The sequence below is a fragment of the Cannabis sativa genome, chromosome 1 (genome assembly GCF_029168945.1).
Source record: "Cannabis sativa cultivar Pink pepper isolate KNU-18-1 chromosome 1, ASM2916894v1, whole genome shotgun sequence".
Classification (NCBI taxonomy): domain Eukaryota; kingdom Viridiplantae; phylum Streptophyta; class Magnoliopsida; order Rosales; family Cannabaceae; genus Cannabis; species Cannabis sativa.
The window spans coordinates 41,058,363-41,072,630 of record NC_083601.1 but is presented as its reverse complement, the minus strand read 5'-3'; the positions used below and the strand labels follow the sequence as shown (position 1 = coordinate 41,072,630).

General features: G+C 29.2%; 1 protein-coding gene across 1 annotated transcript; it reads left to right on the top strand.

The window, feature by feature from the left end:
- The first annotated feature begins 2,131 nt into the window (after nucleotides 1-2,131).
- On the top strand, nucleotides 2,132-5,556 carry LOC115704464 (transcription factor bHLH87). The gene is made up of 3 exons (XM_030631671.2): nucleotides 2,132-2,475; nucleotides 2,800-3,042; nucleotides 3,283-5,556. Exon 3 carries the CDS (start codon nucleotides 3,313-3,315, stop codon nucleotides 4,876-4,878), a length of 1,566 nt encoding a protein of 521 aa, XP_030487531.2. The 5' UTR covers nucleotides 2,132-2,475; nucleotides 2,800-3,042; nucleotides 3,283-3,312; the 3' UTR covers nucleotides 4,879-5,556.
- Nucleotides 5,557-14,268: the final 8,712 nt, after the last annotated feature.

Below are 14,268 nucleotides of genomic sequence, written 5' to 3'. Positions count from 1 at the left end.
AAATAAATAATGGCATTTCACAAGCAAATTCTACTTCTATTATATGTCACATTTACGAACAATGTACTTGAAGCTAATAATGGTCTTATAATTTAGTTGGTTAAACGTTGGAAGATCTAATTAATAATTATTTAAGCATTACAGAATCATTTGAACATTCTTCATTTTTGTATAACTCATACAAAAATATATATACCTTATAAACGGTAAGAAAAACAGAATGAATTTAATGTAAACTAATCTGTTATTTAGAGAGGCCTGCTAATAAAGACAAATAAAAAATCTCAATCTCTCCATTAAGAATTGTCTTGAATAGAATTAAAGATTAAGACCACATGATCACCAACTTAACTTCTCTGATAAGTACAGCAGTCAGAAGAGAGAAGAGAGAGAGTGATCAGATCTATCAATACTAAAACAAACTTAGTTATGAGCCAGCCTTTATATATATAATAATAATGCCCCCAAATTCAAATATACAGAGAAGTAATAATCACTACTAATTATATATAGAGCATTGTTATTAGGCACCAGAGTATTAGTACTTTCTCGACATGTCGCGTTGCGATTGGCTAGCGATACTCTCTAAAAGTTATTATATTAAACTATATGGAACTCGATACTTAATTGGACCAATAGTGATATTGACATATAAAGAAGTGCTAGGCATTAGTGATGCGTTTAGCATTTCTCTTATATATACTACTGAAGTAAACAAGCAATAAAGGAAATTAAAGTCCAGCCTAATTAATATATAGTAACTACAGCAGATCTCAATCTCATCATGAGTCCTAAATTTTGGTAATTAATATGTATTCAATTGATTTTATTAATTCACTACTATAATTTTGCTGTTGTTGCAATAGAAAATGAGTGGGGTGTTAAATGATCATATCTTTTAAAGAAATCTTATGTTTCTTCTTTTTTAATGTACATTACATTTATAAACTAATGTGGAGGGAGAAAGGGTGAAGAAAAACATGCATGAGAGTTGACAATATATAAGAGATGTTAATAAGCAAAAATTGCTATGGGAACCCATTTCACTGAGCTGTAATGATGGGTTGCATGTGGGTAGGACTCAGAACCCAGCTGATATACATCTCTTTCTCCCTTTCTCTCTCTAGCAACTGTTCATTTTATAAATTTATTACTTAATAATAAAAAATTATTATTACTTATGAATAATAAAAGAAAATAGAAAAAGAAAGAGAACTAGGTTTGCATGATGAGACAAAATTGTGTTAGCAACTTGCTTTTGCTTCTGCTATCTTCTTCTCTGACTGTCTTTCTTGCCTGCCATCAACTTTCATTATCTAAACTCCCACTACTATAATTTTTATGTTTCAAAAAATTGGATAAATTCCAAAATAAAAATCAAGTATATATTTGGAAGTTCATTTTAAGTTTGTTACCTTTTTTTACTGTTGGAAATTGTACTTTGACCGTTTACTATAGATTCATATTATTATATGCTATAGCTAGCTGCTGCCTTTTCTTTTTCTGCAATACTATACCACAGTACTACTCTACTCTCTACATATTCATTCTCTTTTATATTTATGTACACCACCACCTTTATATTGTTCTTCAATAAACTTTCCTCTTTTTTAAAAAATGAAATCCTCACATAAGAGGGTAGCTCTAGCAACACCTTTTTTGAACCCCCAAAAAAAGAAAGTGAAACAAAAGAGGTCTGGTTTATTAGCTTTATAAAAAGTGACTTTGCTTCTTTACACAAACTGAGACTGCGTATCTAATTAAGACTAATAATTGAGATTTACAAGTTAGATATAATGGCGTCAAATATAATGATGAAGAAAAAAGTACTGTAGTAGAAAGGTAGAACAGTACTAATATGGTTATGATTAAAACTATGATTAATGGAATTCTGTTTTTAATTTAAATTTAATTAATTTTTGTTAATTTTAAGAAGAAAAAAAAGGGGATAATAAAGCGTGGTACACAGTAAAAGATGCTCATTACTGTAATATTTTTACTACTGACTGCCACTTTATTATTCACTTTACAGTGTGCGCATGGAATGGCATAAACAACCAAAAGGAGGTCAGAGCTTTCCCCCCACTAAAAGAATACAAATATACACACATATATATTAAACAATTTAATTAGTTAAGATACAAAATGCTACTCTGAAATCTCATGCTCCCCATCTGCAAAAATATACTCTTACACACCCACCAAACTGACCAAAAAGCCTTATCTTTTTAAAACCCATTATACTCTTTCAACTGTGTTCGAAAATATATATTTTATTTGGCTTCCTTTTTTCTTTCCTCCCCTTCATATCACAATACATGTTACTAATACCAATACTTTTTATATAATATTACTATATTAATTATTTCAGCTTTCGTTTTCCCTATATCTATATATACATATAAGCATGCTTGTGAAACGAACATAATAATACTATACCACTTTTGATACTTCCATTACAGCAGCTAGCTCAAGGTACGTAGAAATTAGAAAGCTAGCTTTTTCAAATTAATCATTATCGATCAGCTTAATTAGCTCTTCAATCCCAGTAATCAAATATATTTATAAGCAAAGAAACCAAGTTTGTTAATTATCATGTATATCCTTATCTAGTTTTAATTAATTCTTTCTATCATATAAATGTAAAGTCTTTGAGTTGAGTGTTTTCGATGATGAAGTTTCAGTTTATAAAATCTTTGCTGGATCACGCATATTCTTTGAGTTTTATTTCCCTGTTTACAAGGAGAGCCTGACGTTAGCTTTATATATATGGTTATTATTTGGTTGCTTCTTTCACAGTTTTGATGTCATCCAATCAAATATGGCGGCTTGTTAAAGTACCAGAATGCACAGACAAAGTTACATATAATAAAACCAGAAGCTGAGGCTACATTTAATGTTGGTTTCAGTAGTATATATAATAAGCTAGCATCGAAGTGATCATATCAAGAAACAATTAATCTTCAAACTTTCCCTGTTGTTTTTCTTTTGTCGTCTTCTTCGATCAAGTGGCAGCTAGCTAAATCAATCCTGGAATAATTGGTACGTCTTATAAATATATATATATATCCTCGAATTTACTCAATAGCAATAATGATTTTTTAGATCAGTTTATGATATATATTTGACATGCATGTACCAGACTGATATAGATATTAATATATATTTATAGCACAGGTCATCATCATCGCAATCACATAATTAAAAGTATATATAATATATATATTTTTTATTTTGTATGGCTTACATTTTTCGTTATTCCTGTGGCTGAAATTATTACAGTTTTCAAAAATCCTCGATCATCATCAAAACATGGATTTGGGTTGGGATACATCTCCGGCCATATGGAGTAGTAATAATCATCTTCATCATCATCAACGCGAGATCGATGAAAGGTTCTTTATCTCTAACTCCAATTATTCGGTCAGTAACAACAATGCTATTCGAGCCCCACAACTACTCCAGAATAAAACTACTCATCAGATCAAACTGTCCACGTTTCCCATGTTTAATAACTCATCATCATCATCAACATCAGCTGATGTTATCTCAAATTTGAGCTTCTCGAATGGCCAAGATCAATCTATGATCAGTAGTACTCGTAGTTTTGTCAAATCTGTAGGAGCACCATCACCACCACCACCACCAACAACAACAACAGGAGCTTGGAGGGGTCAAACTTTGACTTCTCGTGAGCTGTGTTCTTCGCCTTACAACATCTACAATCCTCGTTTCATCAGTAGTACTAGAACTGCTAATACTACTGATTTAGGAAAAGTGGTGCAGTCTTCACAAGTTGTTAGTAGTAATAATAATATTGGAAAGGCTCCAGCGGCGACGACTACGACAACAACGTGCTCCGATCTGGAGTCGTTGGATTGTTTGCTTTCGGGTACAAATAGCAACACAGACACTAATTCAGCTGAAGAAGATGATGATGATGGGATTTCCATGCTTTTCTCCGACAGTAGAAGCTTATGGAACAACAATATTGGAGCTGGGAGTACTAGTGCAGCAGTCTCTTCTGGAGAGTCCGAGAATACTACTAATAATAACGACAACAACAATATGAGTACTTGTCCGTTGACTAATCATCATCATGAGGTTGACCAAAGCCTGCATCATGATCAGTCAAAGTTGTTGTCTAATAATTCTACAAAGAGAAGCCGTGATGATCACCAGAATTATGATAACAACAATAACAACAACAACATGAGTTTTTTCAATCTTCTCCACCAGAGAGATGATCGAATTTCTCCGACTACCAACAAAGAAGGTCAAGCTGGCTTTCGTTTAATCTCGGAAAGTCATCACCATGATCATTTGCCAAAAGCGAAGAAGCCCAGAACAGAGAAACGTCCACCGAGTTCATCCAACATCAATTTCCAGCAGCCGAGTAATTCGTCGATTTCGAATTCATCGGTGGACCAGGAGCCGGATCCAGAGGCCATAGCCCAAATGAAAGAGATGATATACCGGGCGGCGGCTTTTAGGCCGGTGAACTTGGGTTTGGAGTTGGTTGAGAAGCCAAAGAGGAAGAATGTCAGAATCTCGACGGACCCTCAGACGGTGGCGGCCAGACAAAGGAGAGAGAGGATTAGTGAAAGGATTAGGGTTTTGCAGAAGCTGGTTCCCGGTGGTAGCAAGATGGACACTGCATCAATGCTTGATGAAGCTGCCAATTATCTTAAGTTTCTTAGGTCACAGGTCAAAGCACTTGAAAATCTTGGTCAGAAAATTGACTCCATGAATTGTCCTCCAACAAACATTGCTTTCTCTTTCAACCCTTCTTTTCCCATGCAAACCCATAATGTCCCATCATCACTACTACAACTCCAAAACCCTAATCATGTCCACCACGGCCACTACCAGTGTTGAGATGATCAAGAAAAAAGAAAGAAAAACTAATTAATCATCATTTCGAAAAACCCTTTTCATTAGTTATGATAACCTAACCATATGTAGTAGCCCTTTTAATCATTCTCATCATCATTAATTTCATTACCAATGATTAACATTCCAGATCACCCTCATCAAAGCCAACCCATTTTCTATATTATTAATTGGCCCAAAAAAGAAAAGTAGAAAACTCTATATTTATGTAATTTCATCATTACATCTTCTGTGTGATATATGGTTAATTAAGGAGTATAAAGGGTTCTACAAATATAATCGTGCATCATCATCATGATCAGTCTCACCAACCGATCAAAAGGCCGGGTCAGCAGCAATCAATTTTCACTACTGCTTTTGATACTTCCACTTTCATATAATATTCTTAAGTTGTTTGTTTTGCGATGATGATCAGAAATTATATGTGGGTGGAAGTAGAATATATATAAGATAGAGGAGTGGAAATAGTACTAAATGTACAAAGAGTTATAAGTATATATATCCACGAGGGATGTCTGCCTTTTCTTTAAAAAGGAAAAAAAAAGTAAGTAATTATGGCACCTATGATTATGATCAAGGGGCTAGAAAGTGATTTGTCACTTTAGACTCTGTTGTATTATTTGTTTAACGGGATCAATGTACTTAAAGCTCACCTTTCTTGGAGATCTTTTATGGTGGTTTTTTATTGTTTTAAATTTCATTTATTTGGCTAACCAATGCACGAGACATTCTCTTAAACTTGTGAGTCCCAGTCAGTGGTCCTGTCTCCTTGATACAACCCAAAGCGTGCTCTTGAAAATCACCCCACCAAAGACTCATATATATTGCTTAGCACATGTGTTTAACCTTCCTTTTTCTTAATATCTGTTTCTTTTTATTATTATTATTTCTATTGCTATTGCTGAGATGGGTCTGTCATCTATAATTCATTCCTTATTTCATTATAAAATTTGAAGTGCAGCAGTCCAAGGATTAAGAAACTAATGATATTCTTCATGATGATGCTACTGATTATGTACATATAAATGCCGATCGCAATAAAGAGTATTAATTAATTAATACTATTTATCATATACATGCACTTCTTCTGGTTTAATTCAGAGGAAATATAACCTTACTTCTATGTTCATTTGGCACGTGTATACGTTCTAGGCACAAAATATCATTTTAAATAAATATAATCACACAATCCTAACTTATTTGTTATATATCATAATCATAGAGCTAATGATTCCACTATTATTATTATTTTTAGTCAGAAATTATTCTCTATATATATTTTTAAAATAGATGAAGATATATATGCCGGGAAGATGTTCAGATTTGCCGGTCTTATTAATTAGTCATTGTCTAGTAGGAAATTAGAAAAAGTAGTGGTGCTAAAATGGGTTAAAATTTTGTTTTCTAATTTTTTAATCACAAAATATGAAAAGTAAAATTTTTGTTTTTGAAAAGCAAAAATGTGTTCTGTAACCACTTTTGTTTTTCAATTTTAAAAACAGAAAAGAAAAGTGTGTTCTGTAAATTTCATTTTTTTGATTTTATTTAAGTCAGGTCTAGGCCCGGAGTTGAATTCAATTCCGGGTCAGAAGTCGAGTTCAGCACAAGGGCCGTGGGAGAAAATTTGAGTCCAGGTCTTATCGGAGTCCAAAATATTGATTAAGAAAAAAAAAATTGTTTAAAAAAATATTGAAAATAATTTTTTTTTGTTTTTAAAATTTTGATTCTCAATTAAAAAATTGAAAAGCAAAAACAGTTTTATAGAACATGTTTTTGAAAAATATTTTCACTTTTCTAATTTTAAAAACAAAAAACTGATTAAAAAAGTGTTACTAAACGCCACATATATTTACTATTCAACTTTTTCACATATATATATATATTTCTTAAATACCTTATGTGTGAAATTAATTATATATTTTGTGTGATCAAATTAATTTTTTTTTTAGCAGGGATTGAATTTATACTAATAAAAAAAATACTATATATTTCACATTTTTTTTAAATAGTTTTAAAAAGTTAATAAATAAAATTAAATAAAATAGATTTCTCAATATGTTTTTTTTTAATGATTACTTCTTAATTAAATAATTTACGTAAAATACATTTCCTCATAAACATATTACAATGCAAAATAATTTTTAGTCATAAAATTTTTATTTAACTAAATTATTTTATTGAATAAAGAGTGATATTATATATTACTTTCCTAACAATAATTTTGATCAAAATTAATGTGTTTAAAACAGTACTGTATGCTGTATAATTTAATAGTAAAGAGCTAAAATAGTATATACCTTTTTGTATTATACGGAAAAAGAGGTTGTTCTAGTTCTGGTTAGTCTTGTTTTTGCTAAATTTAGACATATTCAGTTTGTATAAAGAACCGGCCTGATTTATGGATTGGCTATAATTGTTTTTTCTCATCATTCAAAGTGACAACTTTGTAGAGAGAGAAAGAGAGAGATAGCCAAAATAACCAATTTGCGTGAGCTGTAGATAAGCTTTTTAAACTTATTTTGTTGGCTTTCACAAGTGGGAGATATATTAATTTGACTTTAACGTAAATACGGTTGTTGCTATTGCTTCCCACAGACACCTTCGTTTTCATATCTATAATGTTAATATCATGATATCTTAATTTATTTATTTTTGACACAAAAACATGCGTAATAATGTGCAATATACAATTATCATTTGTCTTTTCTGTTACTTACTTCGATGTTCATATATATTACTAAACCAACGTTGAGCCTAAAATATATATCAAGTTGATATATATACTAATTCTAAAAGTTGGACACTAGTGTACATATCTGTAATATATATATATATATATATATATTATACATAAGAGATCTAAGTGAATTTATTTATATAAACAAATATTATGCAATAAATTAAGTAAATTTTACTACACAAAATAATATATAACCAGCATTTCTCAAAAATAAAAAAGAAATAAAAAAAAAAACAAGAAAAGAGAAGAAAAGAAAACAAATATCTTTATATATTAAAAGTGCCTATCTAACGGCAATTCTTGGTTTAACAGAATATTCTGTTAAATTTAACGATTAGGTTTGATCTCCCGTTAACAAATAAACCCAATAATTAAACCAAAAAATTAAACAATCTTTTAAATATTAATAATCTTTTTTTAAATGAAAAAAATCATTTTACCCACATATCTCTCTAACAAACCTATTGGATTGATCCAATCCGATCCAAAAAATATTAGGTTTAAAATATTGGATAAATCCAAAATAAATAAATAAATATATATGAAATACATCCAATGGATAGAACCGATCCAATCCAACATCCAATGGATGTTGGATCGATTGGATGACGAAATTAATTGGATCGGATTGGATGGTAAAATCTAACATCCAATATATGATTGGATATATTTATAAATATAAACTTACATTACAATGCTATGTTAAAAAAAGAACTAAATAGAATAATCTACTACTCCAATAATAAATTTATTTACATAAGAGATCTAAGTGAATTTATTTATATAAACAAATATTATTGCAATAAATTAAGTAAATTTTACTACACAAAATAATTTGTAATCTTTAAAAATAAAATACATTCAAAATCTTAAAAATACCAAAATCTTAAATAAAGAGAAGAAAAGAAAACAAATATTATATATAATAAGTAAGCATCATTTTTTTTTCAAAAAAAAAAAAAAAAGTAAGCATCATTTCACATAACTAAAGTAGACAATAGGCCCAAGTTTCATATAATGGGCAAATAATGGAGAAGGTCTGGCCCAATTTGGCGTTACACACTGCGCTTCACAAAAACCACTTGATTTGATTCAGTCAAAGTCACTCTCGCTAACTTGCGATTCGTACTAACTACGGGCTGCACTTTTTGCTACGACACGAAATCGATATGAGTTCGTAAAAGAGGAAATTACGTAGAATATGGTATTTTTTCCTTAAATTTCATAGATATGAAAAAATTAGAGATTTACTTAATTTATGACTTTTCTACAATTTAAGTTAGTTGTATGGAAAAATATTTTCATATTTTTAAGTTTTTATTAAATAAAGCCACATTTTCATTTTATTAACTTATGTTTAGAGATTTCTAATATTTTTGATAGGGCTGAACATCGGGCGGGTTTACCGGGTTTCGGGTTGGCGGGTTTCGGGTTCACGGGTTTCGGGTTCAAAAAATTGAAACCGAACCCGGACCCGAATAGGGCACGGGTTGGCGGGTTGGCGGGTCACGGGTTGGCGGGTTTCGGTTGGTCGGGTTTAGCGGGTTGACCCGGTCAACTCAGTCAACTCGGTCAACTCTTTAAAAAAATTAATTTTTTATTCAAATAATTATTTTTTTTATTTTTTAAATTAAGCATATATAATATAACAATTTGTTCATAGTATCTATTATTGAAGAAAAAAAGCATTAATCAATCCAACCAACAAACAAACAACCTATTTATCAAAGATTCAAATCAAACTTCATATTCATGTTCATGAATCATGATAAAAGTGAAAACTAAATTATTTCAAAATACATCCCTATCCAATATCCATAGTCCATAAAAATCTAAAGTCCATATTATATATATAAAAATAGTAACAAAAAAAACATATATATAATATATTTAAAAATTGGGTTGGCGGGCGGGTTCGCGGGTTCAACCCGAAACCCGGTACCCCTAAAATCTCAACCCGCCAACCCACCCGAAGGGTACCGGGTTGAACCCAACCCGCCCGAAACTTTTTTTAAAAAATTTTTTTGCGGGTTCACCAGTTCGGGTTCGGGTGGGTTGCTCGGGTTCGGGTCAAACCCGCTCAAAATGTTCAGCCCTAATTTTTGAAAGCAAATCATTAATATATATACATTTATATTATTTTTATATTATAATTATTTTATTTATTTTAACTCTACATAATCATTCTTTCTTAACTTAAATTTCTATTTTATTTTTTCTTTAAAAAATCTATTTATTAATATATGTAGAAGGTTTATTTTATTTTTAATTTAATTATTACAAAGTAATTTTTTTTATTTATTTGAATATAAATTAACATTTTGATATTATATTTTATAAAGGAATGTAATGATATTTTATTTAAATTCTCAAGTACCAAGTTACTTCAGAAAGCAGGATAAAAGACAAAAAGACAAAAACAAAAAAACATGTTACTTTTGCATTAAAACTAGTCAAAATATAACACACTAAACCTAATTTAATATTTCAGGTTCCAGGTTACTTTAGCAAACATCAGGTTACTTTTGATTTGTCAATAGGTTACATGTGTAAGAAATATAACACATCAACCAAATTTAATATTTCAGGTATCGAATTATTTTAAAAAATATTGGGTTACTTTTTGATGTTGCGAATAGGTTACATATGTGTAAAAAATGTAGCACATCAACAAAATTTCATATTTTAGGTATCAAATTACTCTAGAAAGCAAAATAAAAGACAAAATATAAAAAATTATGTTACTAACAAAATTCAATATTCCAGGTACCAAGTTACTTTAGAAAATATCAGGTTACTTTTTGATGTTATTAATAGTTTACATGTATAAAAAAATATATAGAATAACAAGAAAATTTAATATTTCAAGTACCGAGTTACTTTCAAAAATATAATAAAAGACAAAAAGGAAAAAAAATATTATGTTTGCATTAAAATCAGTCAAAATGTAGCACACAACTAAATTTAATATTTTAGGTACCAGGTTACTTTAGAATCATCGAGTTACTTTTTGATGTTGCCAATAAGTTGCATGTGTAATGGTAGTGGAATTAAAAAAAATATTATGTTACTTTTTGATATTGCCAATAGACTACATGTGTAATGGTAGTGGTATTAAAAATATATCGGGTTACTTTGTGATGTTGTCTCTAGCATATGTTAATTTTTATGGCATTTAAAAGTATTAGGTTACTATTTGTTATGCATGTAATTATTTAGGTTACTTTAATAATGTTAAAATAAGTAGGTTCCTTTTATCATTATCTTTATTAATTGTTCCAGGTTACTTTTATAGTTATTTCTATAGTGTCCAAAAAGTATCAGGATAATTTTTTTTTTACTACGTTTTTTTTTTGTTATTGCTTTTTTTAAGGTTCCAAATTAATTATATCGTGTTAAAAATTATCACTTATATGACTATTAGGTTACTTTTTTTTTTTTTAATCTTTATATATTGAAAATTAACATTCTTTTTTTTTCTTCATATTAATTAGGGTAAATAGCTAAATATATATATGTTATTTCATTATGTGTGGCACTAGCAAACTTAAAATCCAAATTTTTTTTTTTTTAAAAAAAAAAGTTAAGATCAATGACAAAACTTCATAAATATTTGTGTAGAATATTAAAAGTTATAAAAAAAAACTTTAGAAATTTGTTATTGGGTGTCAAACAAAAAATTAGACTATTACTCAATAAAAAATAATTTGATTGTTGCTAAAAAAAAAAAAAAAAAAAAGAAAAAAAAAATCTTGGCTTAAGCAAAACACTAGAAAAAATGGGGGTTCTAAAAAATGGAGGTTCTCAACTTTCCAAATTATTAGTTGAGAGAGATTATATATACTAATTAGTTATTTCCATATTTTAAATTTTTTATTCATTTTTCCAGTTTTTATAAAATTTCTTTATTTCTCCATATATTTCTAAACCACTTACAAAAAAGCCATATTTATAAAATAAACCCTTCGTAAAATACGAGTACAACTAAGCACGAAAAAATAAAGTTTAGACACGACACGATACTATATATTGACACGACACAGCAAGAAAAATATATCCTTAAGCACGATACGTACGACACGAAAAGCATAAAAGATACGACACGACATGAATAACCACTACAAAAAAAATCTTACTTTTAGTCACAATAAAATTTATAACTAAAAGTAAAATAGTTGTGACTAATTACAAATCACTATTTTTATGTTGTGACTAAAAAAGTCAGTGGCTAAAAGTATTAGTCACAAAAATTACAAATTGTTGTGACTAAATGTGTTTTTAGTCACAATACTTGTTGTGACTAAATGTGTTTTTAGTCACAATACTTGTTGTGACTAAAACTAAATTAGTGACAATTTGTGTCTAAATACTATGTTTTAGTCACAACTAAAAAATTATCACTAAATGTAGCTGTTTTTTATAGTGAGCATGAAAGACACCACACATAAGCACGTATAAACTAACTCGAAAAGCACAACACACGATAAATTTGAAAAGCAGGATACGATATGTTAAAAACTCTTATAATTAATTATTATTAATAATAATAAGATATATGAATTTATCAATTATAAATAAATTAAAATAATAATAAAACTTAAATATAATATTAAATATTATAATTATATAATTAATATTATTAAGACATGACAAATTAAGATCATGTTCAAAAAAAAAAAAAAATGACAAATTAAGATTATATATTTTATAAAGAGTAATATAAAAATTTGAGTATTTATAAATAAATATTTAAATTTCAATAATTTTAATAATTTTTTTTATATAATTATTTATAAAATATTGTTCAAAAATTTTATAAATATAACTTATAAAGTTTTGAAATATACATATAAGTTTTGAAATATACATATAAGTAAATATAACTTTCCCAACAAAGGCAAGTAGATCAATATGTTGCTTCACTTTGAGTAGATATTCATTGAGAGACAAATAGCCTTTCCTGAGATTTTGAAGTTTGGTGCAAAACTCCAAAATCTTAAAAGAGACTTCGAGGAGTAAAATGTTTCTCCAATGCATTCCAGAATTGACGCGTTGTGTAACAACTTACTATGCGTGTGAGCGAGCTCTTGTTCATGGAGGATAGAAGCTAGGAGACCAGTAACTGATCTTGTGCCTCTCAATTCAGATAGTCTAAATTAAAGACTTGAGCAACTTGATCTTCATCTAAAAAAAATTGAGGTGGTGGAGCTACATCTTGAATGAACTTTTGTAGTCAATTTTCTCGAATTTCTTCCAACATCTTGAATGATCATTAAGCTTGATTAAAATAGTGTGATTGAAGTATATGGGAGATTGATCTATCTGGGTGCAATTTCTTGCTGTAAGAGGACGATGGTTTGGTGAAGCCGCCGCGAAGGTGGAGGTGGTGTTTCCAACACCTGTGCTAGCCATATTCACCAGTAATAGCGGATTAGGCTCTGATACCATATTGGAGCTTGTGTTGTGTTGCACCATTGTTGAGAAGAGTGAAAGAAAGACAAAGATAGAGAAAGATTGAAAGAGAAAGACAGAAAGAATTTTCTTATTGAAAATAAATCAACACAGCAGTATAGCTTATATACAATGCTCTAGTGAGCTAGCCAGAACTGTAACCGAAAGGTACAGCTGTACAAAGAGTGTAACAAACTCTAACAAACAAAACTAACCCCTTAACCAACTTAACTAACTTCCTTTACTGTATTATAGCAACTTGTCATTCATTTCAAATGGAAATGAAATCATCCATCTGGTTGAGCTAAGATGGCATTGAACTTCAAAAGTCATCTTGTATCACTTATGACTTGTCCACTTATAATTAGGGGTGTACGTCGGTCGGTTTAGTCGGGTTATAGCATATTTTTATTAACCCAATATAAATATCGGGTTGCAAAATTTAATCGTAACCCGCCCAATGAAAATTTAGAAAAAGTTCAACCCGCCCAATGATTTTGTCGGTTTGGTCGGGTTAACCCGTCCAAACCGTTCTTCATTTTTTTTTATAATTATTATTGTTCGTTTCTAGAATTCAAGTAACAAAAAAGTTAAAAAAATAAAAATATATTATTTATATTTCAAGTTAAATAATGCTATAGTTTAAATTAATTTTAAGAACTTTAATATAAGATAAATATAATTGAGTAAACATAAAATAATTGAATAAAATAATAAAAAAAGTGATAATATAGTGTAGATTTTAAACTTTAACTTCAATATCCAAATACATTAAAAATTATTAACTATAAAATCTAAGTTTTAAGTTAAAAATTAAAATGTCCAAACTTTAAATACAAAATAATTTAACTAATAAATGTAATTTATATAATATAAGATATACACTTTTATTAAAAAATATATAAATCGGTTTAATTCGGTTTATTCGGGTTAATTGGGCGGTTTAGAATAATTTGTAAACCACCCAATATATTCATTGGGCGGGTTGGATTTTCATTATATTATTTCGGGTTGTATTTTTTGTCGGTTTATTCGGTTTGGTTTGGGCGGTTTATTCGGGTTGAGCGGTTTGTAAATTTTATTGAACACCCCTACTTATAATGCACTCCTTGACCATATATTTATTTTGTTTTTGTGCAAATGATCATTCATTTAAGGTGGCGAGATTATATAACCAGAGTAGA